General features: G+C 39.7%; 1 protein-coding gene across 2 annotated transcripts in view; it reads left to right on the top strand.

The window, feature by feature from the left end:
- CLVS1 (clavesin 1) overlaps positions 1–25,472 on the top strand; it is a 193,302-nt gene that overhangs the window by 89,831 nt on the left and 77,999 nt on the right. For both annotated transcript variants that reach the window (XM_059166369.1, XM_059166370.1), the window contains exon 3: positions 11,964–12,138. In XM_059166369.1, coding sequence (XP_059022352.1) covers positions 11,964–12,138 — 175 coding nt within the window. The remainder of the gene's footprint in view (positions 1–11,963; positions 12,139–25,472) is intronic.

Genomic DNA, 25,472 nt, shown 5'->3' with positions numbered 1-25,472 from the left:
CTGAAGAAAAGTGTATGTTGATGTTTTATGGTATTTCTTGTGGTGTAGCTACTAAGCGGCAGCAATAAATAATAACCACTGGCCCTAATTGCTTAGAGAATTGCCAAGTGATAATCTGTGATGTAATTAAGTAAAAGAAACTAATGTTGTCTTTAACCACCTCCATAAAATAATTCCCCAGAGCTTCCATGTGTAAAGTCACCTTGAAGTATAAAATCAGCTCCAGGCATACTCTGCTTTGGGAAGGAAAAGTCAACCAATTCTTTAGAGATTTCTTGCTTTGTTTTATTTTGTATTGTTTTGTTAAATCAGCTATCATGAGCTTATGTTTATTCTTTTATGAACATATTAAATGTTACCTTTTGTTTTGCTTCTGATTTCTAGAATTAAGTAGGGTGAAAATAAGGGTTTCTGGCTGAGCCTCACTAAGTGGGTCCCTTTGAGTTCCCAGACCACTGGTGTATAGAAAGTAGGGAGAGAGTGTTACTATTCTTTAGTATCCTGACTTTGGCTGGGTGGGGCTGGGTGGGTTTGCATATGGATCTCCTTCTAGGAGAATTCTACGAACTCCCACATCCCTATTCTGACATGTCTGGTCTTGCCAATTAACTATTATGGTCACAGGACTCCAGGTTCCATGTTTCATCTGAAACCTCCAAAGAGGAGGTTTAAGCACATGTCCACTTGTGGAAGAAGTATAGGTGGGATTTTCAGAAAGCTTTTTCTCTCTGGGCTATGGGAATATATTTATCCTGGTTTCAGAAGCATGCTCAAATCCTCTTATCATTATTGTGATTTGTGAACCATCACTAAGCATTATGGGAGTTGACAAAGACCCAAAATTCTTCCCATTAGGCTTGCCTTACTGTACTCAAACTCAGAAAACTGTAGACAGTGTTAAGGGACTCTCTGAGCCTGATAGCTATGAAGGCACAGCAATCTTATACCTCTCCAAGATTCCAATAACCTTAAATTGTCTTAAGGAGGACAAAATAGTTGAAGGTTAGTAGCCAGGTAGAAGAATGTCTACCTGAAAATTATCCAACAAGTTGCATATCTGTCAGGGTAGATAATAAATATGTTAAAATACACTATCTCTGAAAATAGCATTTTCCTTTCTGTTACATAATGATTTCCTGTGGCTCTCTCCTTTTAATCTTTCATGAATTTGATTGCTTGCTGCTGTTTCAGTAGCTTATGATTAAGGAGGCTAGAATTTTAGAAAGGGAAAGGATAAACCAACTTTGAAAACTTCAATCAGATTGTAGACTCTAAATTTAATCAGTCCCTATTAAATCTTCTGATGTGAATTATCTATATTTTTCAGGGTTGAGACTTCTAGTTACAGGCAACTAATTTTAGAGCCTTGGGGATTCTCCGTTTTAAGATATTGTTAACCTCTTTATTAAGCACAGAGATTTGGAGTTTTCATTGGTGTAGGCAATTTTCTGTGTTAATTAAAATTATTAGATGTTGCATATTTCCACTGAAGTCACAGGTGTGCTTTCCATGAAGTGCAACATCTATAGAGTGATTTTGCTAATGTACTATTTAATTCACTATTAACTGCACACTCTTATCAAGGTTTATGATTTTGGAAAGGAACCTCTTGATTCCAAGACTGACAACAGCATATCACCAAAGTGGAGATGCTAAGGAGGTAAAATCATTCAAAGCAATGTAGTATTATGGGAAGGATGTTGTCTTAAGATAACTTCTCATCTTATTGTCCAATTTCTTTTTTTTTTTTTTGTTAGTACAACTAGTATTTATTTTTTTATTTTTATTTTTATTTTTATTTTTTATTTTTTATAAACATATATTTTTATCCCCAGGGGTACAGGTCTGTGAATCACCAGGTTTACACACTTGTCCAATTTCTTATTCTGAAAGTGATTTTATTATTATAAGAACCAGACAGACTTACGGGAAAGAATATTCTATTTCAAGTATATCACTATGAATGCTACGCAAGCTCTACAAATGTCACTTGAATTCCATTGGAAGTAAGAGTAATGTGACCATCTACATTAACTTGCTCACATCAGGGGTGATCTTGCTGTCTGTGACCTCAGTTAGGCTGATAAGATCCTCGCTCCATGCCTAGGTACTTCTTTGCATTCTTGAGACTCTTCCTAGTTTTTACTTTGCTGAAGTTCCTCAGCCAGGGGAGCTACCAGAAGAGACAAGTATGAAATTACTTTTTCATAGTTGTTTAGTAATGGATGGAATGCTCACAACTCACTTCCACTAGGGTGGTTTTGAATTCTTTTTCTGTGACTCCCTATAGACCTTGGATCAATCCCCCATCTAGAGAGCTGGATGAAACAAACCCTTTCCTCACTTGCATTTCAGGCTGTCTTAAGTGTTATTTAGGGATCAGTTCTGTTCCAGTGGGCTAAGAATCTCATGGTATACCTGACTTCTCTCTAGAAACATTCCCATCTAGCATTTATTATTAACCTTCTAGAAGGTCATTTTCTCAGTCTTAATTTATGCTGTTACTAATGTTATATGAATGCATGCACATAGCTCTTTCTTAAACCAAAATCAAGTCTTTAAGCCTAGTTTCCTTTCCTCCTTTTGGATACACGGTGCTCAGTAGCACAGTATTCTATAAATACGAGCCATAAAAGCAAAGATGCTTAAGGACACACATCTGACACTGCTACCATTAGCAATGAGTATAAAAGACATTGAAGAGAAGGAAAAATTACCCAATGGTGCCCCCAAAGTAGGTTTTTGTCTATATTTACTGGTTCAGAGCATCCAACAGGTTTGTTTAGCACACTTGCCTTTTTTCCTTCACTAAGCATCATTTGTTGAGTATCTGTTATGTGCAGGTACTGGTGATTGCCAGGGATTCAAAGACAATATTCTCCCAGGTCTCGTGAAGCTCATAGTCTAAGTGACAGAGGCAAGTGGTCTCTTAAGAATAGGACAAGAAATATTCTTGCCTGCAGACATGGCATCAATTTAAGGGGAAATATCATCACTTGTGTGGCAGCAATACAGACCCCACACGATTAGGCCCTTCTAGACACCCTCTTGACAGCCCTGATGTCGAATCATATTGATACTAACATCAACACTCTATGTCGTTGTCCTAGGTGCTGATTCTTACTCCGTAAGATCCTTTTTGTAAGATACAACTCCAGCATCTCTGACTCACTTCTTCCTTGACAGAGTTCCTTTTGTCTCAATTAGTAGCACTGTCCTTCCTCTCTTGACACCTTCATCTAATCTGTAACAAAGTCCTGGGTTCTGTCATCTGCAATTCTTCTCACGTCTCTCATTTCTGTTCAGCTCTTACCTAATGTCTTATAGTCACCTACTTCCTCCTAATCGGACTGCGTGACTCCAGTCTCCCAGTTGCCCGTCCAAATCTTCCTAAAGTATAACTGTTCCTGCCTTCCCCTTCTGTCTAGCCACTCAGTGGTTCTCCCATCAAGCAGAATGAAGACGAGTCACAGCCCTATTTAGGACCGTATTCTGCATTCTTTTCATTTTGTTCCATGGCATAAGCAAACATGCCATTGCCCCCAAAACATAGCCGCTGTGCTATCAACTCTTGCTATTGTTTATATAGCTCCTCCCACTCTTCCCCTTCTGTGTCTAGTGTCCAAACTTTCCCATTCATCACAGCCCAGTTGAAGATGTCCCAAAGCTCCCCAGACATCAATGATCTCTCTTTCTCATTATTCCCACCAGCCACCCCTATTACTTTCTATCTGATATGATATTCACTTATGTAATAATGAAAACCATTGTGACCATTAGCACCTTCTATGAATTGTCATGGGTCAGTTGCTCTGCGGTGGCTTTTTTGTATGTTGTCTTACCTCATCATTGCCACTGGGGTAGGTGCTATGATCCTCCTTCTGCAGACGAGAAAACTAAACCACAGAGAGATAAATAACTTACTAAGTTCACATAGAACACCCAGGATTTGAATCAGAGTCTTCCTAACTCTAAATCTTATTGTTTTTAATGATTATGCTTCATTTGCCTCCCTTATTCATATTTTTTTTTTTAGTATTCCCTACCGGTTTCCATCTACTAACAGAAAAGGGAAAAAAAAATCCTTTTATCTTCTGTGTTTCCCATAAAGAACTTTGCTAAATCTTTGAATAAATGCCTCCTGACTCCTTATCCAATACCAGGTACTTCAAAAAATTTAAAAGAAGACATTGAATGATAAAAATTTGCACTGCATTACCTGGGGGTGCCTGGGCAGTTCAGTCTCTTAAGCATCCAACTCTTAATTTCAGCTTGGATCATAATCTCAGGGTCAGGAAATCAAGCCTTACTTTGGGGTCTGTGCTCAGCACTGAGCTTGGAGTCTACTTAAGACTGTCTTTCTCTGTTCCTCCCTCCCTCTCTCAAGTAAATAAATAAATCTTTTAAAAAAAGAAATTTCACTATATTTAAGTGAGCAGATAGTTGCATTTGGTCTTAATTTCACTTTTTTCAATTTTGGGGAGAATTTAGAAGCACTTGGATCAAATGCGATGAAACTATAGGTTTTATCTATTCAAACCATTTCTTCATTTAAGTAAAAAATAACTGAATGGGATGGAAGACAAGTTCTAGGGGAATTAACTCTAGATTTTGAGTTATTGTATGTGTGTATACACACACACATACACACACACACACGAGTTATAACCTTGTTTGCCACAGAAACACAAACAAGAAAGAACACTAGCAGACTGGGATTTAAGAGCTTTAGTTTCCATGTCATTTAGTATGGTGCTATGAAAACTTTACATTCTTGTGTTGTATCAGGAGATGGATAGGCTTGTCAGGATTGGCCTACAGAAGTATAACCTCTTATTTTCAAGCTTTCCTTGGGTGACAAAACAATGATTTCACCATTTTCATCTTTATTTTCTCTATACTAGTTTTAAATAAGGGCCCTGTTCTTAGACAAGATCATTACTCTTTTATGTTCTGTCCTCTATAAGCAAATGATTGAGTAGGAAGTGGTTTGAGTCAAGAATGAGTGACCCATAATCTTTCCGTATATTATAGTCATTCTTGGTAGAGATAGACAAACATTAGAAATGACTGTACTTGTTTTTATAAGATACATTCCATTGAAATTGAGAGTCTACGACCTGAACGAAACTAAAAATTCAGAAAGCAGATGATCTGCTATAGCTTGACCTTATCTAAAACTCCACACATAGAAACTGGGCCACATGTGTTATGTTCAAATGGTACTGAATACATTATTCCTTTTTGTGATGCTGAGACATTGAGAACTAGATATTCCCCTATTACAACTAATAATAAACCAAGAGGCAACTCATTATGCTGGTGTTACAAGGAATTTTATTCTTATGTTAATACAAATCCAAAAGTTTTCTTCACTGAGGGGGAGAGGATGAAATTAATAGAGATAAAAATTAATTGCAAGGTGTTCTTTCTTTTTTCATTCATCCTTTCTTTCTCCTTTCTTTCTTCCCTGATCTCTTTTTCCCTTTCTCTCTACTCTTGAGAGGATGAATCTCATCAAGTCATGTGAGGCAGAGTTAAATCCAGACCACTGTTCTCTAGGTGATCATCCCCACGGAGAAAAGTAATTATCTAATTTACTTTCTAGCTAACATTCAGGAAAATAAATATAATATTAAGCTCTCACAAATATTAAGTCTTCTACAGCAACGTTAAACATTTTTTAAAAGACTTTATATATTTGTTTTAAGAGAGAGAGAGAGGACAAGTGAGGGGGGGGGGAGCAGAGGGAGAGGAAGAAGCAGACTCCCCACTGAGCAGGGAGCCCAATGCTGGGCTCCATCCAGGACCCTGGGATCATAACCTGAGCTGAAGGCAGATGACTGACTGAGCCACTCAGGCTCCTAAAGTTAAACATTTTTGTTAGCATCTGCCTTGCACCTAATATTTTCAAAATATAGTTGTTTTTTCCTTACTTTTCCTTGATTACCCCCTTGAGAAATATGGATTCATTTGCTTTGATGCAAAATGATACACAGGACTGTCCAGCTAAACCTTGATTCATATAGGAATTATTAGAACTCATTTAGGAAAATATATCACCAGAATTTCCATCTCAGACCATATTTTGAAAATCATCAGCCCTAGCAGAGGAGAAAAAGTTTCCCCCTGGATAGAACACAATTGAATTTTGTACACTTAATGTCCTGCTACCATCATCATGATGCAAGCAGTATGACTAAGAGGGTTATCCCTATAATTCATGCAATTACAAATACTGCCTCCTATTGGGATGTGTTTTCCAATTCACAAAGCTCCTTCACACATTGTTTTGCACAATTCTTGCAACAACCCTCTACAAAGAGGAGCAGGAAATTAGCCTTTACTGAACTTCGGCCTCCTTATTTGGTGGGGGGATGTCAAGCCCTGGGTGGATGTCAAGCCCTGGAGTAAAGCCCTTTTGCCACTTTACCAAAATAGGGTTCTTCCCATGTCCAGAGATCAAAATGCATCAGGGGCGATACAGATGGAGCACATATTCCTCTCCACCTTGTCTTAGACATCATTGTCAGATAATAGGCAAAGTGTAGTCGGTAACTATGAGAACGATGCCATGATTATTTTAATAATTAACTTGGAAAGAAGTTAAAGGGATGAAGAGATAAATAAACATGCTCAGATGCAATGTTACTGCACCTGTGAATAAAACGTAGATATTTGGTAGTAAACTATTTGCAAAAGCATTTTGTAGCTTAAGGAGGTCTTTTAAAAATTCCCAAGAAAAAAACCTGTAAACTCTTGATGATATTGAATGTGGAGTTAAGAGGTTTTGAGACAGAGCTGGCTTAAAAGATTTAACTGCTGGGGCACCTGGGTGGCTCAGTGGGTTAAAGTCTCTGCCTTTGGCTCAGAACATGATCTCAGGGTCCTGGGATCGAGCCCCGCATCGGGCTTGCTGCTCAGTAGGGAGCCTGCTCCCCCCCCCCCGCCCCGACTCTCTGCCTACTTGTGATCTCTACCTGTCAAATAAGTAAACTCTTAAAAAAAAAAAAAAGAAGATTTAACTGCTAATATTAAGAGACTTCTGCTGCAGCAGAAAAATTAGAATAAGGATAAGCACTGTGATTTCAGAGTGATCAAGAGACTTCTCACTGCTCCTTTTAAGAAACAGTCTCACTGGCAACCCCATCTTATCTCTACATGGTTATCTGGTTACATATCACATCTTTTTTCTTATAGGAGTCTAGGATCTAGGTTTTAGAATCGTCACTAAAAATTTAAAGCACAAAGTAGTCACTTTTTGAAGCTTAAATATCTTCTCATTGATAAAGGGCTTACTATTTTCCACTGTTTTGCATCTCATTTGTATTATGTTGTTGCTTAATTTTAAAGCCTCAGGTGACAATATTGGCTTCTCTGCTCATAAAAACAATAGAACCTAAAAATGAGCCACTATTTATTATCTCTAAGTGCTCACAGTATAATAATGAAAATCCTTAGATAAACCATGAATAACTCCTAATTAATATAAATGTATTATTCTTTGGGGGGGATGCTGAAGTTTTCTACTAACTGTTTACTAATACAATTCCTTACATTTCATTGGCAGTTTGTCATTCCTATAGTGCTTTCATGTATATTATCACACTTGTGCTTTTAATTATCAATCAAAAACTGATACAGTCCATAACTGACTATATAAATATGCTGTGCATATTGTAGAAAAAGGATCAAAACCTCTAAATATCCATTTTTCATCTGTTCCTTTTGATACAAGTGATAAAATACTCTGATGGAATTGTGATTATAAACAATACAGAAAATAATTGTTCTATGAGTTATTAAACAATGCCTGGTAGAGGTATTATGAAGGGCATGTATTGCATGGAGCACTGGGTGTGGTGCATAAACAATGAATTCTGGAACACTGAAAAGAAATAAAATAAAATAAAATGAAAAAATATAAAAACCTAAATAAGTTAGTAGAACGAACAAATTCTGGAAATGTCTTCTTCTGCTCTCATTTCTCCAATTTACTTAAAGTAGCTGAATTGTTCATGACCATTTTGGCTCGCTTAGAAACCTTGAGAGAAGATTCGTGGAAACTTCCCATGAGAGATAACAAACTCTAGTAAGCACTTTAACCCACTGAGCCACCCAGGCGCCCACTAGTAAGCACTTTAAAAAAAAATCATTCTATTTAGGATAATTTTAGATTTACAAAATTATTTTGAAGATAGCAGAGAGGGTTTCCCTATACTCTGCATCCAGTTTCCCCTATTTTTAACATCTTCTATTAGTATAGAATATTTATTACAACTAATAAAACAATATTGATACATTTTAATTTACTAAGTCCATAATTTATTCAGATTTCCTTAGTTTCTATCCGATATCTTTCTTCTGTCTCAGGATCCCCCAAGATACCACATTACATTTAATCTTCATGTCTTCTTAAGCGCTCCTTGGTTGTGACAGTTTCTGAGACTTTCCTTGCTTTTTAATGACCTTGACAATTTTGAGGCATGTTGGTCAAGCATTTTATAGAATGTTCTTCAGCTGAAATTTGTCTAATGTTTTCCTCTTGATTAATTTGGGGCTATGATTTAGAAGGAAGATCACAGAGGTTAAGTGCCACTTTCCTTACCATATCAAGGGACAATTCTATCAATACAAGTTATCTCTGTTGATGTTGATGCCCAAATCACCTACCCAAAGTATTGTTTGTCAGGTTTCTCCAGGGTAAACTTACTTTTTTCTACTTTCCATCCTGTACTCTTTGGAAGGAAGTCACTACGTTCAACCTACACTTAAAGAGTGGGGATTTATGCTCTAAGCTCCTTGAGGGCAGAGAATGTGCATGAAGTATTTGATCTGAGAGGTATTTTTAAAATTATAAAAACCTGGGAGGATTTCACAACTCAAAAGTGTTGTAAGGAAGACTGAAGAAAAAGTTTAGGGAATTTATGTAAGGAAACCAAGAAGTAAGGAATTCAAGATAATGATCATAATTAAGGTCTGAGATCAGGTTGCTCTCCTCAACAAGGGTTAAATCTGATGACTTGAAACACATTTTATTCAACTTTTTTCCTGCTCATCCAGTTCATCTGGAAGAGCGAAGCATTGGAACATTTGGAAACTATAATGAAGTCCAGAATCCTTTTACTTTTCTCTTGAGACCATCCCATGAGTATAATACTTCATTAACTGACAATGCCTATCCTGCAGTAAGTTTCTGGTGTTGAAAATGCATAAAATGGTTTCCTCATTTCCAGAAAGAGTTCTGTATCTTTTCTTGCGAGTGGATACAAGTGGATAAGTGATGAGAAGAGGGGTTAGCTCTAATCTGTGATACAGCTCTTGACTTCGTTAACTAACCCTTGATATTAGAGAGCTACTGCTGTGTAACAAATCATCCCCAAACTCAGTGGTTTAAAAAAGTAATCATTTATTATTGCTCATGCATCTGAGTTCATATATCATATCTGAGTTCATCTGAGTTCATGCATCTGGGTAGCTCTGCTTCTCATGATCTGCTCTTTGGCTGAGGAGTCACTGGTTTGTGTTCCTCAACCTTCTCTTTGGTCCAGCACACTAGCTGTAGCATGTTCTTAACCATGGCAAGGTCCAAAGGCAAAAGAACAAGTAGTAATGTTCTCAATCTATCATAGCCTATTTCTTGAAACACTTTCTCTCTTTTTTTTAACCCAATACTATCTCAATCCTCTTATTTTTTACTTCTTTGATTCTTCTTCCTTTGACTCAATACTATAAATAAGCTCTATCTAGGGTTGATCTTTTTAGTCCTGATTTTCTCCATGTGTGTGATCTTCCCAAGTAAGCTTATCTATGGTCAGATTTCTAATTCCCTAATGGCCATTCCAGTTTACTACTAGGCATTTCCATATTTTCATTATCTTTTGTTCCCTTTTTCCAACAAAAAAAACCAAAGTCTTTTTGTGCAAAGTTTTTTTGTTGGAAAAAGACTTTGTTCGATGTGGATGCAAAAATAGAAACAAGGTCCTAATGAAAACCTATCCTACATCAATAGGAATTTGATATCTCTTAGAGTTAAAATAGAATACATCTGAAACAGTTAAAACAGTAATGATGAGAAGAATATTAAAAACCATTTCCTATGAGAAATGGTTAAAGTTACTATTTCTTTTAATCAAGAAATTATCTAAGGCATCAGGATCACCATGTTTACATGGTTGAAGCTATGTGACAAGGGAAGACCTGAGGTTTTTCTTTTGTAGCAGAACTATACCCAATAGGTAGATCTGAGCAGTGGGTGGGGATTTTAGCTTGATATAAAGAAAAAAAATTACTAAACAGAACTGTACAGAAGCAGAATCAGCTGTGTATCTTTATTTTTCAATTATTGTCTCTCATCTTTCCTGAAATATCTTATTCCCCCTTCTCCCAAATATCCATCAAAATCCTATCTATCCATCAAGATTTATCCCAAGCTTTCTTTCATCCCTCCATAAACTTCTACCTCACTGCTCAAATTTTTTATTGATCCCTTTCAACTCATATTGCTAATTTCCTAGCCCGCCCCAACTAAATCAAGGGCTCTCTGAAAATAGAAATAAAACATACTATTTTATAACCTTAAATATAAAACACAATGCTGAGCTTATAATAGACATTCAGTAAATTCTTATTGATTTACTGTTCGATCACAAGCTTCCTGATTTTAATCTGGAATTGTTGAAGTTGGTTAGACTTTGAACCAGGCTGAAATACCCAAGAAACTGATTATTTCTTTTTTTTTTTTTTTAAGTTTTAGGATTTTAAATTTATTTATTTGACAGAGAGATAGAGAACATAAGCAGGCAGTCTATTGGGCAGAGGGAGAGGGAGAAGTAGGCTCTCTGCTGAGCAGGGAGCCCAATGCAAGGCTCCGTCCCAGGACCCTGGGATCATGATCTGATCTGAAGGCAGTTGCTTAACCAACTGAACAACCCAGGCCTCCCTGAACCTGAACATTTCACATGTACTTCACAGAAGAGAAGCCTTCTGATTTTTAACATTAAACCTGAAGAAAGTAATGAATTTTCCATTATTTGCCATCCAATATTATATTTTTCTACTTATCAAAAAAGCCACTGAGTTTAGAGATCCTCTTAAGATTTATCGCTCAGCTTATTTGTTGGGAAAATTAGCGGAATAAAAATGCCATCATTTCTTCATGTCTGAAAATTATTTAACACAAAGATCATCTAATGAATGGGGATATATGACATAAGGAACACATATAGCACTGAAGAGCTGTCACTCTCTTTTCTATTCAGGTCTGCCTGTTGTCATAGTTACTGATGTACTCAAAGCGATTTCCCTCCTGAATCACACTCTGCAAACCTTCAATGAAAATAAGCTCTTCTTCCTGCTTTATTTTTCTCTATCCAAGAACGTAAGCTAAAAAACAAAAACATGTCTCAAACAACAACAACAACAAAAAACATCCATTGCATGGATATTTTTATACATTGAGCAACATTTTAAACATAAAAAAGGAATAAGGGGTTTAATCAAAATAAGTGCTCCTGATTGAGGTCTCACCTCATTTGTTCAGCAATGATTCACTGAGGAGCTAGGTGCTGAGGACACAGCTGTGATTATGGCCCAGTCCCTACCCTCAAAGTTAACAGAGCTCCGTGAGGGAGACAGATAAGTAAGGGATGCATTTCAGTGAAATGCAATCAGTTTTGTGCCAGATGCAGAGTATGGAAGCCAAACGAGACACTAAAGAGGGATACCTCTTAAAGTGTGGGGTGCTGAGGCTGTTGGATCAAAGGGAGACTTCCCTCTGGTGAATCTTAAAGTATAGTTCCTGCAAAGTTGGGCAAATGTTTTTTCAGCCACTTTGGGTACAGGACAGCTGTGTTGCCCTGCAGGTCAGGTTCATAGAGGAGCAGTGTGAGGCACGCATCCCTCTATGCACGTACCACCTGCTAATATTCACACCCAGCTTCTCCTTTCTGTTTTGGCTACAGGAACTCCTTCACAGATATCCTACGTGCCATCTTGCTGTCTCTGGAAGTCCTTATTGAAGATCCGGAGCTTCAGATAAATGGCTTCATTTTAATTATAGACTGGAGTAACTTTTCCTTCAAACAAGCCTCCAAACTGACCCCCTCCATCCTCAAACTGGCTATTGAAGGGCTGCAGGTATGTTCAACAAATGGACAGTACAAATCTGTGGGACAATGTCCTTTTTTCTTATTTCAACTAAAATGATATTTGTCCTTGGGAATCGTGAGGGAAAACTTAGATTCAGTTCACCTATGAATCTTCCACATTTTCACTTCAGCCTGAGAGTTTTTTTTAAATTAGTCTTCATTTTCATTAACAGCTCCAAATTACTGTTACCACAGGCACAAATTACCTACTGTAGCAATTATGAATAAAGCTGAGATGTTTAGCCTAATCCATCTGAGAGTTCACAAAAATTAAAACTAGAAAACATCTGCTCCATGAGCATGTCCTACATAGGGGGTGGCATGGGGGCCTTCCCAAGTTTCTAGAAGCAGTTTTGCATTGAGGAAATGCATCCTGTGGGTCCTCACTTCCCAGAATGCATTGTGCTCGAAGTGTTTGTACTAAAGAAATCATTTCAGTGCCAGCAATGTCGGCAAAGGAAGTGGACAAAACTCTACTTTTTGCTCCTATGACCAGCTGTAAGGACTTTGGGGAATGGGAATTTGTGCGATGTGGAGGTCAGGAGTAGTCAGTCTCTGAGGTCTCTCCTGTGTTTAAAAACCAGTGATTCTATGAAAAGTAACAAAGTCGGACAATCCCGCATAGCTCCCTGGTGACAACATTATTATAGTACAAGGTATAGGCACAGTTCCAGAAGAATAAAATCATGCCCCTTCTTAATTTTGTAGGAAGATTGACAATGGGGTGACCTCCCCCATAGATGGCAGTTATGTGTAGAAAACAAAATATGTGCTAATTCTCAGATCAGCAGCTGTTACTTACGTGCTTTAAAGTGCAAAAGTAGGAGACCCATTTCCATTGCGTGTCATCCTCTAGTGTGATGAGTTATTGATGAGTCTGTTTCACAGAATGAGCTAGGGCTTATTCGTATTTGGCCTCCAACCGATAACTAGCAGCATGTGGGCCCGTGATAAAGGTGTTTACTGAATGGATCTTATTTTATTAAAATGGTTTCCTATTTCAAGGGTAGGAAAAATAAAGCAGGCATTTCAGGAAAAGAGGAACTCTTCCACAAATGCCCCATTATCATGGGGGACATCAGGCAGTATATTGGGGGCACATTTTTGAAGTTGCTTTTGCATTTCTAGATTACACAGAATGTCGTGTCTTGCCTCAACCATACCAATCATAGACTGGTCTGTCCTTTACTATCAGCCACTTTTTCTGAACTTTAGCTCCTTTTCTCCAAACTCCTCTCATCCAAGTCTCTGAACGTCTGACCTCTCTCTCCTTACAGCTTTTATCAAAAGCTGTACAGTAAGCTGCAAGGTTTATTTCAGACCTGATAACTATGCTGACCATAATTCCAGGATCTTCTGTGGTAGTACAAGCTTCATTTAATTTTATCCTCTTTTGAAAAGATAATTCATTACATGTGTAAGTAGCTGTGATTCAAGCTCTGTGTATTTATAAGATTTTTTTTCATAAATCAGGAAGGGAAATGTCCTTTATCCAACACTGTGTTCCAATTTTTCTTTCTGAAAAATGTGTGGATTATATAATATGTCCCTTGGCAACTTCACCTGGCTGATGTGGGTCTTACTGAGTTAATGCAAGTGAAATGTGTTTTAAAAGGTAAAGTTATACATAAGCTTGTGAGATACCTTTTGGGAGAAATACTAGATGGCTCCCATGTGGGACTTCTCTTGTACCAGGGCCTGGGATGATTTGTACAAAGTCCTATAGCTCTGGTTAAGGAATAACTTCTCCTGGAAGAAGGGGAGATGCATGAGGTCAGGGTCAGAGTGAAGAGAAGGTACCTCCTCCCATCATCTCACAAAGCAATGGCCTGACCCTCTTTACTACTTTCTCCTTATATAACCTCCCCTGGCTGTGGGAAAGTATCAGGCTAATCTGGAGTCAGCCTACCTGGATTGGAATACAGCTTTTTCTGGGAATTCTGCCAGTGAAACCTGGGAAACCTGAGGAAGATTCACCTTCTAGGAGAAGGAAGCCAATGGTCCCAGGGGAAAAGGAGCTTGGGTGTAGTTCCTCCATCAAGGATATAGGAAGGCTTCCTGGACTGTCTAGCTGTTGTCTTGGCAACTGTGAAGAATCCCTAGGGGTCACTGCAGACTGGTACTTCTTTCACTTCACAGAGGGCAGTCAGATCTGGCCAGCTGCTGGTGACTTCTCACACTAGGCTATCCTCTCTCCGGCTTTGGAGATATTCAGGTCCTCTCCTCCCCACCCCCACCATGGGCTCTCCCAGTGATCTTTGTTGCAGGGAATATTTCTATCCACAGACATTAAACCCCTTCGACATAAAAAGTCATAACTGGTACTAAGCAGAATTCATGCCTTCATGCTTACAATTATTGAACAAGGACGATCCCATACAGGTCTCCGCCATGAATATTCAAGATAAATTCTACAACACTACTGACAGGGTGAAGGCTCAGACATTTTGTAGAGAAAGGGAAAGCGATGCAAGGCCAGTGCCAGTGAGAGAAGAGAAGGCGCTGGTCTTTCTTCTGTGTACCCTCTAAGAGGCTTGAAGAGGTTCAAGGGTTTGCTAGACATGTGGGATATCACAAGGGGGTGAGGTCCTATTTCCAGTGAAGAGAACTTGCTCTCTCTGCTGTTCTGACTTTTGTAGAGTAGATGTGAGAAGCAGCTTCATCAGGAGGAATAATCAAACCACTTTTGGGCTAGGCCATCTGGTTTGGGGTTTTAGCTATTTATAGGAGCTGTCTCAGATTACCTGCTGCTCAAACCCTAGATAATTTGGGGTCCTGGGTATGATGGTCCCCACACATAGGTAATACAACACCTCCCACAGGGAGAAGGGGGTGGGAGCTCATTGCTCAGGCAGTGAGAATTTAGAACCATTTTTGGTCAATCCCACACCTTATATCACAACCTAGTTCTCAAACCCGGAGTTTTCACCCTTTTACCTCCATTCTTAGTTCTCTGTAAAGACGGTTGTTCAGTGCAACCTTCAATTACTAATTGTTGCATGTTGAGTTCTTGAAAAGCAGATTCTGACAGAGATTAGCAGGCTGGGGTTTATTGGGACATGCTCTTGGGGTCAACTCCTGTGGAAGGGAAGCTGTGGAAGAAAGTTTGCCAGCAGGAGAAGCTAAGCTGTGGTTCAGTCATTTCCAAAGAAAGCCTCAGGTGTTGTGAGGCTAAAATGACCCTTCAGATTATTCCGTGACTGGGGCCAGGGATAGGAATTTGGTATTCCCATGTTGTTCAGTCATTGGGTACCGGCTGCCCTGGGAAATGGTTGTGAATTTGGGCAAAATGAGTCTGTTCAGCCTGAAGTCCCAGAGGGCACTCTTATCTGCCATCTTTCTGCTGGCAACATCCCCAGCAACTGGAGAATAAATCTTCAGTCCTGCATGGGGCATGACGGTATATCAGAATCTCTACCGTAATAAGCAAAAGGTATTTGGAATATCCTGTCATGTAATGTCAGGCAGCGTCCTTTAGCTTGCATCTGGGTGCTTCATTGCTTTTTTTCTTCATTACATACAATCTCCAGTCAGAACCAAAGTGGAAATAATACCGAGTAATATTGAGATGATGGGCACTGGGCTGGCAGATCAGTGTCAGCTTCCTATCTGGGTCCACCCGTTGTATTTCTGTCTCAGAAGTCAATTCTATATATTCAGTTGATCCTTGATAAAGGAGGAAAGGCAATGCAATGGAGCCGAGAGAGTCTTTTCAACAAATTGTGCTAGAACTGGACATCCATGTGCCAAAGACTGAAGATACAGATCTTATACTCTTCACAAAAATTGCCTCAAAATGGATCACAGACCTAAGTATAAAACTCAAAACTATAGAAATCTCATAAGATAACATAAGGAAAAAAAAAAAAAAAACCTATGTGACCTTGGTTATGGCAATGATTTTTTTTACACACACCACCAAAGGCACAATCCTTGACAGAAATAATTGGTAAGTTAGACTTGATTAAAATTAAAGACTTCTGCTCTGCAAAAGACCATGTCAAGAGAATAAGAAGAAAAGACACGGACTGGGAGAAAAATTTGCAAAGATACATCTGATTGAGGACTATTATCCAAAATGTACAAAGAAATCCTAAAACTCAACAGTAAGAAAACAAACCATCCAATTAAAAAATATCAGCCTACAACCTGAATAAACACTCACCAAGGAAGACACATAGATGGCAAATAAACATATGAAAAGATGGTCCCCATCATATTCATCAGAGAAATGCACATTAAAACAACATTGAGATACCACTCTACACGTAATTAGAATGGCCAAAATCCAGAACAACAGTAGCACCAAATCCTAGCCAGTTTGTGGGGCAAGAGAAACTCTCATTCATTGCTGGTGAGAGTGCAGTTTTGGAAAAACTAAACCTACTCTTACCATCTGATTCAGTAATCCCACTCCTTGGTATTTACCCAAAGGAGTAGTAAATGTATATGCACACGAATGTTTATAGGAAATTTATTCTTTAATTGCCCACACCTGGAAGGAACCAAGATATCCTTCAGTAGGTGAATGGATAAATAAACTGTGAGTCAAGACAATGGACTGTTACTTTTTGCCAGGAAGAATGGAGTTATCAAACCATGAAAAGACATGGAGGAATCTGAAATGCATGTCACGAGGTGAAAGCTGTCAATCTGGAAAGGCTGCGTACTACATGATTTCAACTGTTTGACATTCTGAAGAAGGCAAAGCTATAGAGACAGTAAAAAGATCATGGGAACCCGGAGTTGTGGGTGGGCGTGAGGAGGGATGAACAGACTGGGCCCAAAAAGGTTGTGTGATGCTATAATGAGGGACACTTGTCATTATACATTTGTATAGAACGTATAACACCAAGCATGAACTGTAATGTAAACTACGGGCTTTGAGTGATTTTTGTGTCAGTGTAGGTTCATCAGTTGTAACAAATTCTCCATTCCGTGGAAGGGGGGCAGGCTGATCATGGGACAAGCTACATATGTGCAGGAGCAGGGGATATGTAGGAAATCTCTGTGCCTTTCCTTCAAGTTTGCTATGAACTTAAAACTGATTTAAATAGAAAAAAAAAAAAACTTTAATTAAAAAAATGTAATTATATTGCCCCTAACAATTGTTTAAAAAAAAAAAAAGGTATGTGCATAGAGCTTTGGTTATGTGCTTCATAGGCTGAATTATTGCGTGTAATAATAATCACATAGAAGATTGCTCTTTAAGGGATCATCAGATTTTTAGATCAAAAGTTACCCTGTATCAGCCAGTCATGAAATTCTAATAGTGTATGTATTATACATTCCTCCTGTTACAGCAATGCTTTGAGGAAATGTCATTGTTTAGAATGTTAAGTTGTCCCAGTTACATAAATATTCTATGAATATTAGTTCAAAGAACTTCGGTTAAAATACTAATTTTGAGACTGCCTAGGAGTCATTTCCTCTCGCTCAGCTGTTTGATCTCTTAAATGCAGTCCATCATGTCTCAAAGAGCCGTTGTATCTGTTCATTACAACTTGTTTAAATTTTAATCAAACTTAAAGTAATATTTATGCCACCATTTTAACCCAGCTCAGCATTATTCTCAGTTCTGCTGGGGGATTCTGGCAGAATGAACCACACACGGAAGTCCTGGGCTGGAGTTTTGTAATGTCTCCAAAATCAATTTTTGGAATCATTTCTTGTAAATTGCTGTGGCCCCACCATTGTAATCAACACCCAGCATTGATCAATGTTCAGCCAACCCCCATCCTTAAAGGGCTTATGGGTCTGGAGTGTTTTACTCGGGAAGAGCTAGAGCCTTGGGCCCTGCAGGCTATTTACAAAATATTTGATTCCCTTAAGGACCAAGGCATTTGTTAAGGGTTTAAAGCAGCTTACTTTTCACTCCCTGGAGGAGAGCCTGGCAGCATTCTTCCCTTTTTTTTTTTTCTTTCCTCATTTCTGGGTTTAAGTCATTTTCCCCTGGCCAATCAGACACTTTTTCTGTTCATTCACTCTTCATTCAAAGCTTATGGTGTGACTGTTTTATTGTTACAGATGGTTTTAGGATATTTATATCATAAGTATCATAAATATTTGATTTATACGGTTACAAATAATTGATTTACACTGACGATGCCCCAGGCGCTTTTCACGTACTATTTAATTTCTACCATAAACCTATGAGGCAGTACTCTTTTGACACCACGTTTTACGGATGACAAACCTAAAATCTAGAGAGATCAATGCCTTGCCTGAGGTCTGTAAGTGGCAGAACTGGGATCGAAGCAGGAGGAGCTGGACTCTGCTCTCACCTACATCAAAGCGTGGTTGTACCAGCAGCGACAGCTCCTGGGAACGGTTTGGAACATTTAAAATGTTCAAACGTTTTTGATAGAGTTATCTCCCTTTCTCCTCCTCCCTCCTCAAACTCCCAGCAGCGTTGAGCCAGTGTAGTGTGAAAGGAGGTCCACTGCTTTTCCAACTTTTAGCCTGAAAGTGGGAGTGGACTTGCAGCAACGCTCAGAGGCTCAGCCACGTGCAAATCATCTCTCTCCTGAGCGTCCCTTTTAGTGTGACCCTTTTTGTTACACTGCTTCCTACCTTTGTCCATTCCCTCGACCCCCTTCCCACGTCCTACTGTTTCTCCGCTTTACTAAAACGTAGGATATGTTCGCTTGCCTTTGGAGCATCCGAAATGCCCTACTCAACTGAAAGGCCAGAATGGTAAAAAGTCTGTCAAGTCAGTGGGCAACATGACAGTTCTCAAGGGTGAATGAATGGGTGGTGGGATTAGAAATTTGGCAAGGCAGGTGGGACAAATGCATCTCAAGTTCGTAGTAGGTTCGTACTGAATCAAAGAGTCAGTGAGTCAGAGAAGTGGATGTACTGACTCCTGATGTATCCATTCAACACAGAATGCGGGTACTCTCTCACTAAACAGGATTTACAGCAGAGAATGGAGCCCACTAGGCTTCCCGAAACCTACAGGCTGTGGCTCTTTTATGCAAAGTGTAGTCCACACACCAGCAGGATCAGCATCACTAGGAGCTGGTTAGACATGCAGAATCTCAGGCTGGGCTGCTGAATCAGAATCTGCATTCCAAACAGTTCTCCAGGAAGGCCGCATGAACGTTTAAGTTGGAGAAACATGACTGCAACAGATGGGATTACAGCATAACGTGAGCTCGCCCTCAAGGGCATCAGATTCTCCTGGAGGGAACGGCATGACTCACCTCACTGGACCTCGTTCCCAGAGTTTCTGAATCCAAAGATCTGGAGCAGAACTCATGGGTTCACATTTCAAGGACATTCCCAGGTGTTGCTGCTGCTGCTATAACCACCAGCTGCTACAACCACATTTCGACGTAGGCGGGCAGCCCCTCCAACTACCTGGGCTTCCATCCTGGTTCTGCCACTTAAAGACCTCAGGCAAGTCATTGATCTCTCTAGGTTTTAGTTTCGTCATCTGTAAAATGTGGTGTCCTAGCTGTGCTAGGTAGAGATGGACCAGTACGTGAATGATGCCTGGGACCAAGCGTCATAGTCTGCGCTCACTGAATGATGAAGCGTTGTTGAAAGAATGAAGAACCAGTCCGCATCCTTGCGCTCCTGTGGGTCTAACATATGGATTTAAATGCGGTTGCTCTTCATTGTCCCAGTTCTGTCTGTGTGGATCCTTGAAATGAGATCTTACCAACTCACTCCCTGGCCCTGAAGAGGGGACTCCCTCTCCTTGCTCAGCTTAGTTAATGACTTAGGTCCAGGCTGTGGTACTGGAGGTGCTGCTTCTTTCTATTCAGGTGGTGTGATCCTTTTAATTATCACCAGCCAGTCTACTGCCCACGCTTTTGTGGCGGGGAGATAAATGGGGTTAAAATCGCCTCTTTCATTCTGCAGGACTCTTTAGCAATAACAATTACGGTGTCTTTTAGTGATCCTGACAGTTGTCATGTATTCAAGAATATTAGATGAAACAGATTGAAGGAAAAGGATATTTGTAATTCCGCCAAGAAGTTTCTTAATTCATGTTTCCTAAACACTCCAGGTATGTTTGAAGAACACTGTCCCTCCAGACAAACTGCTTTTTACCTTCTCAGCCGCAAAGCTGCAATTCTGAATTTGCAATAGTGCAATATGTTATTATGGAATTATTAGAGGAATAAAATATCTCCTTTAATGCTCTACCTTGTTAAGTATCAATTAAACTCAGGGAGATAATTAGGGCTAATGACACTCCGGTGATCCTGATGGCAAACAGGATGGCCTATTTAAAACAGTTCCAATTAAATAGGTGTATCTCTGGCATATTTTTGATAAATAGTTTTTTCTGGACTCTTCTGCATTATAGATCTAGCCAGTGCCCTGAATCATCCACTTAAGAAACAGTTACTAGGTCTTTACTTTGAGTCAGTCACTAAAGTAAACAGATGCTGTCCCTGCTTTCAAAAGGTCATGATTCGGGGCACCTGGGTGGCTCAGTGGGTTAAGCCGCTGCCTTCGGCTCAGGTCATGATCTCGGGGTCCCGGGATCGAGTCCCGTATCGGGCTCTCTGCTTGGCAGGGAGCCTGCTTCCTCCTTTCTCTCTCTCTGCCTGCCTCTCTGCCTACTTGTGATTTCACTCTGTCAAAGACATAAATAAAATCTTAAAAAAAAAAAAGAAAAGGTCATGATTCAAGGGGGCTTGGGATGCTCAGTTGGTTAAGTGTCTGCCTTCGGCTCAAGTCATGAGCCCAGGATCCTGGGATTTATCCCTGCATCAGGCTCCCTTCTTGGTAGGGAGACTGCTTCTCCCTCTGCCTGCCACTCCCCCTGCTTGCACTCTTTGTGTGTGTGTGTGTCTGTGCACATGTGTCAATAAATAAATAAATAAATAAAACCTTAAAAAAAAAAAGAGGTCATGATTTTAAACAGAGGCAGACCCATAAACAAATGATGAAAACAATGAGCATATGAAGAAAGGGGGATATGCTCCAGATTAATAAATTCCAACCCAGGCAGGAGGTGTTAGAAATGGCATCCTGGGGGTGCCTGGGTGGCTTAGTTGATTAAACATATTACTCTGGGTTTCAGGTCAGGCCATGATCTTGGGGTGGTGAGATCAAGCTCCACAAGAGGCTCCATGCTCAGCACAGAGTATTCTTGAGATTCTGTCTCTCCCTCTCTTCCTACCCCTTCTCAGGCTTGCTCGCTCTCTCTCTCTCTCTGTCTCTCAAAATAAGTAAATAAATTTAAAGAAAGAAGGAAAGAAAGAAAGAGAGAGAGGAAGAAAGGAGGGAAGGAGAAGAGTGGGGGGGAGGAGGGAGGAAGGACATCCTGAGTGAGGCGTACATCAGCTGATTCTTAGCAAACGTGTCCAGAATAGCCGAGAGAAGACAGGCAGAGGTGATAGTATAGGCAAAGACATAGAAGCAAGGCATACTCAATAAGAGAGAGAAACAGAATTAATTTTGTATTCCTGGAGTGCACAATGACCAGGCAAGGAGCTTGTGTGCTCTAAGGACACTGGGGGTCACTGAATATATTGAAGCAGAAGGGCAAACAAAAATTTATATTCACATGGGATCACTTTGGTGGGTATGAGCAGGGAAGATTCAAAGGCAGGAGAATAATTAAAAGGCAAGTGCAATAATTCAAATTAGAAATAATAAGACTCTATGGAATACTATGCAGCCATCAAAAGAAATGAAATCTTGCCATTTGCGACAACATGGATGGAACTAGAGCGTATCATGCTTAGCGAAATAAGTCAAGCGGAGAAAGACAACTATCATATGATCTCCCTGATATGAGGAAGTGGTGATGCAACATGGGGGCTTAAGTGGGTACGAGAAGAATAAATGAAAGAAGATGGGATTGGGAAGGAGACAAACCATAAGTGACTCTTAATCTCACAAAACAAACTGAGGGTTGCTGGGGGGAGGGGGTTTGGGAGAAGGGGGTGGTATTATGGACATTGGGGAGGGTATGTGTTTTGGTGAGTGCTGTGAAGTGTGTAAACCTGGTGATTCACAGACCTGTACCCCTGGGGATAAAAATATATGTTTATAAAAAATAAAAAATTATATTAAAAAAAAAAGAAATAATAAGACTCTAAATATGGGTGATAAAAGGGATTTAATAACTATCTAAGAAGTGAAATAAGGCAGAGCTTGGCGGTTGGATGCTTGGGAATGGGAAGTGGTGGAGTCAAGGTAAGAGCTTAGGTGTGCAGCTAGGGTGAGGGGTGGTTAGTGGTGTTGACCAATGAGACCATGCAGACAGTAATGACAGGTGTGGGGAAACAGTGCCCATTAATTGAATGTTCCACAGTTGCATTTAGGATCCCATGAAATATTTGAATTGTTTGTATTATGTCTGAACTGAGGGAAGAATTCTACATGGGGTCTAGAGGATTGGTGATATTTGAAATTATAGGAAAGGAAAAAAAAATCATTCAGAGAAAAGCTACAGAGTGATGAACAATAACCCAGGTGATCAGCAATGCAAATGAACACGTTAGATGAAGAGGAGCCCACGAAGGAGAGAAGGGAGGTTGAGATGGGGAGTTGTGAGAAGAATCACAAGCTCATCTCCTGACAGAGGCTGAGGGAGTGGGGCTTCAAGAAGGGAAACCATTTCAGTGTGACAGTGGGAGTGGCATCTAAAGAGCTCTGGTTTGAGGAGGAGATAGAAAAATGCAAACAACTCTATCAGGAAATACGTCCAGGAAGCCATATCCGGTGGTAGGTAGAGGAAAGTGGAAAAGAGGGAACAGGAAGATGGTAACAGAAGAAGTATTCCATCTTACTTTTCCATTGGACAAGACTTCCCAGCAGCAAAATATATTCAGGGCCTTCACACAGCTGTGGAAGATCAGTCTTGACAAAGGATTGACCTTTGTGAATTGTTTAGTTCCAGGTTAATATTTCTCAGTTCACCAACATAGAGATCTCTGCCTTTCGTTATTATGAAATGAAGTGTGACATAGCTATCAAGGGACTCTGTTCTGAATATATTATGTATTTGCAGGAATATGGACTACTATGCATTTCTAGTCCTGTCGGTGTCCAAGGGGACCTTGTGCTGCAGAGTTAATCAGAATTCAGCAGTCTTGAAGGGCTCCCCATTGAATGAACCTGTGTGGAAAACCTTGCCCTGTAATCCCTATTCTCCGGTGATTAAGCCATAGGTATTAAAATGACACACATTTCCAAAAAACCAATCAGAGCTCTTTGATTGTATGGGATGGAAAAGCAAATCAAATCTGGCTCAAACAAAACAAAAATGGAGGGGAGGGACATTTACATAACAGAAAGGTTCAGAGCTAGTCTACCTTCCAGGCTTGACTGGTCCTGGAGGTGAAGTTGAAATAATGCCATCAGAGCTCTTTTCTCTGTGCATCTCTCAGTTACACTTTCTCTATACCTACTCCCTTTTCAGAAAGGCTTTTTCCAATGAATGACAATGAAGACTTTGACAGTTCCAGACACAAGTGACCTCTTTTGTCTGCACTCTTGGCAGGAGTGAGGGGATGGGAGGTGCTCTGGCCAGACCAGATTATGAGTCCACTCAAAACCTTACACCTGAACTGCATAGACTAAGAATGGTGGAGGGGTGGCCCCCAAAAGATGTTGAGAAATGACAAAAATTTTTGCTTAGAAATTTAAGGTAGAAAATTAGAGAGAAGTTTTATTGCAGTTCTTTACTTACTGTCCAATGTAGCAACAAGAATTAGGAAGTTGAATTTGTTTCTATTTGGCAACTAATTCCATGGATAACCTTGGGAAAATGGCTTAACATCTGTACATGTAAGGTTCTTTATCGGCAAAAACTAACCGGATTGGGCTAGAGTGGTGGTTCACAAACTTTATCACACACCGAAATCACTAGAGTGCTTATTAAAATTTTGGTTAGAGAGTCCCAACCTTGGAGGGTCTGGTTCAGTTGGTTGGCAGAGGTGGGTGAGTGGAAAACATTTCCAAAAAGTTCCCAGGTAATCTTAATGTGCTGGACTGGGGGCCACTCTTGACAAGACTGAACTAAGTAATTTCTTACAACCCTTTTTATCACTTAATGTTACAAATCTATAATTTTAACCTCCAAGGGATAGCCTTGATGCCTATGTTAAGGATGGGAAATACGCTTTTCCCACAAAACAAATCTAAATACCGCTGACCCTTGAAAAACACAAGTTTTCCAGTGTGTGGGTCCATATGTGGATTTTTAAAAAATAAATACAGTACAACACTATAAATGTATTTTTTCTTCCTTATGAGTTTCTTAATAACGACATTCTTTTCGCCAGCTTCCTTTATTGTAAGAATACAGCGTATAATACATATAACATACCAAATATGTGTTAATCAACTATTTATGTTATCAGTGGGACTTCTAGTCAACAGTAGACTATTTGTAGTTAAGTTTGGGGGAAGTTGAAAGTTTTGTGCAGACTTTCAACTGTGCAGTGGGGTTGGTTCCTCTAACCTCCTTGTTGTTCAAGGGTCAAGTGTAATTAGGTTGCAGTGCTAAGAAGAATTCTGAGATAAGCCCCATGCTCAGGCAGAAGAAAATGCTGGCATTCATTTGCAATGTCTGTCTTCATTATGGATGATAAAGGGGCAAGCCTGACACATACACTGACTCAGGTGTTCTAGCTGACCTCTTTAAGGGACAGTCTAGTGTTCATGGTACAAGAAATAAGGACAATCACCATAGGGCAAGACGAATGCAATGCCTATCGACGAATGATGCCTATCGTTAGCCTGGCACTTGACATACTTTCACCCAATGTCTTCTTTGATCCTACCAACAGCCCTGTGTAATAAGGAGATCAGGAGAGGGACAAATTGTCACCTCAAAATCAAAACATGATAAGGATGGACAGGAACAATCAGTGAAACATCAACCCTATGTAAGATTGTAGTTGACTTGGAGGCCCATCAAAGACCCCATTTTGTTGTGTCTCACCACGAGAGGTGACTTTGTGAGAATAAACAGGTGATAAAGTGCCGTCTCCATCTTCACTAAGGAAAAGCACCCGTTGCTAGGAAACCATTAAAGATTGATTATTAACTCCTTTTGGCCCAAAGACAAGATTCCAAAGTGCAGTTTTTTATATTTAGAAGGACCTAATTTTTGTGTAATAAACTTTATATTGATGTGCAATACACACTCTTAGAACCACCCACACTGTAAGTGTTCAGCCAAGTGAATTTTCTGAAAATGAAAGCATTTATTATTATTATTATCATTATTATTATTTTTAAAGATTTTATTTATTTATTTGACAGAGAGAGATTACAAGTAGGCAGAGAGGCAGGCAGAGAGAGGAAGGGAAACAGGCTCCCTGCTGAGCACAGTCTGATGCGGGG

This window comes from Mustela lutreola, chromosome 3, assembly GCF_030435805.1.
Source record: "Mustela lutreola isolate mMusLut2 chromosome 3, mMusLut2.pri, whole genome shotgun sequence".
NCBI classification, from domain to species: domain Eukaryota; kingdom Metazoa; phylum Chordata; class Mammalia; order Carnivora; family Mustelidae; genus Mustela; species Mustela lutreola.
Note: the sequence above shows the minus strand (reverse complement) of the source record. Positions and strands in the feature narration are given on the sequence as shown.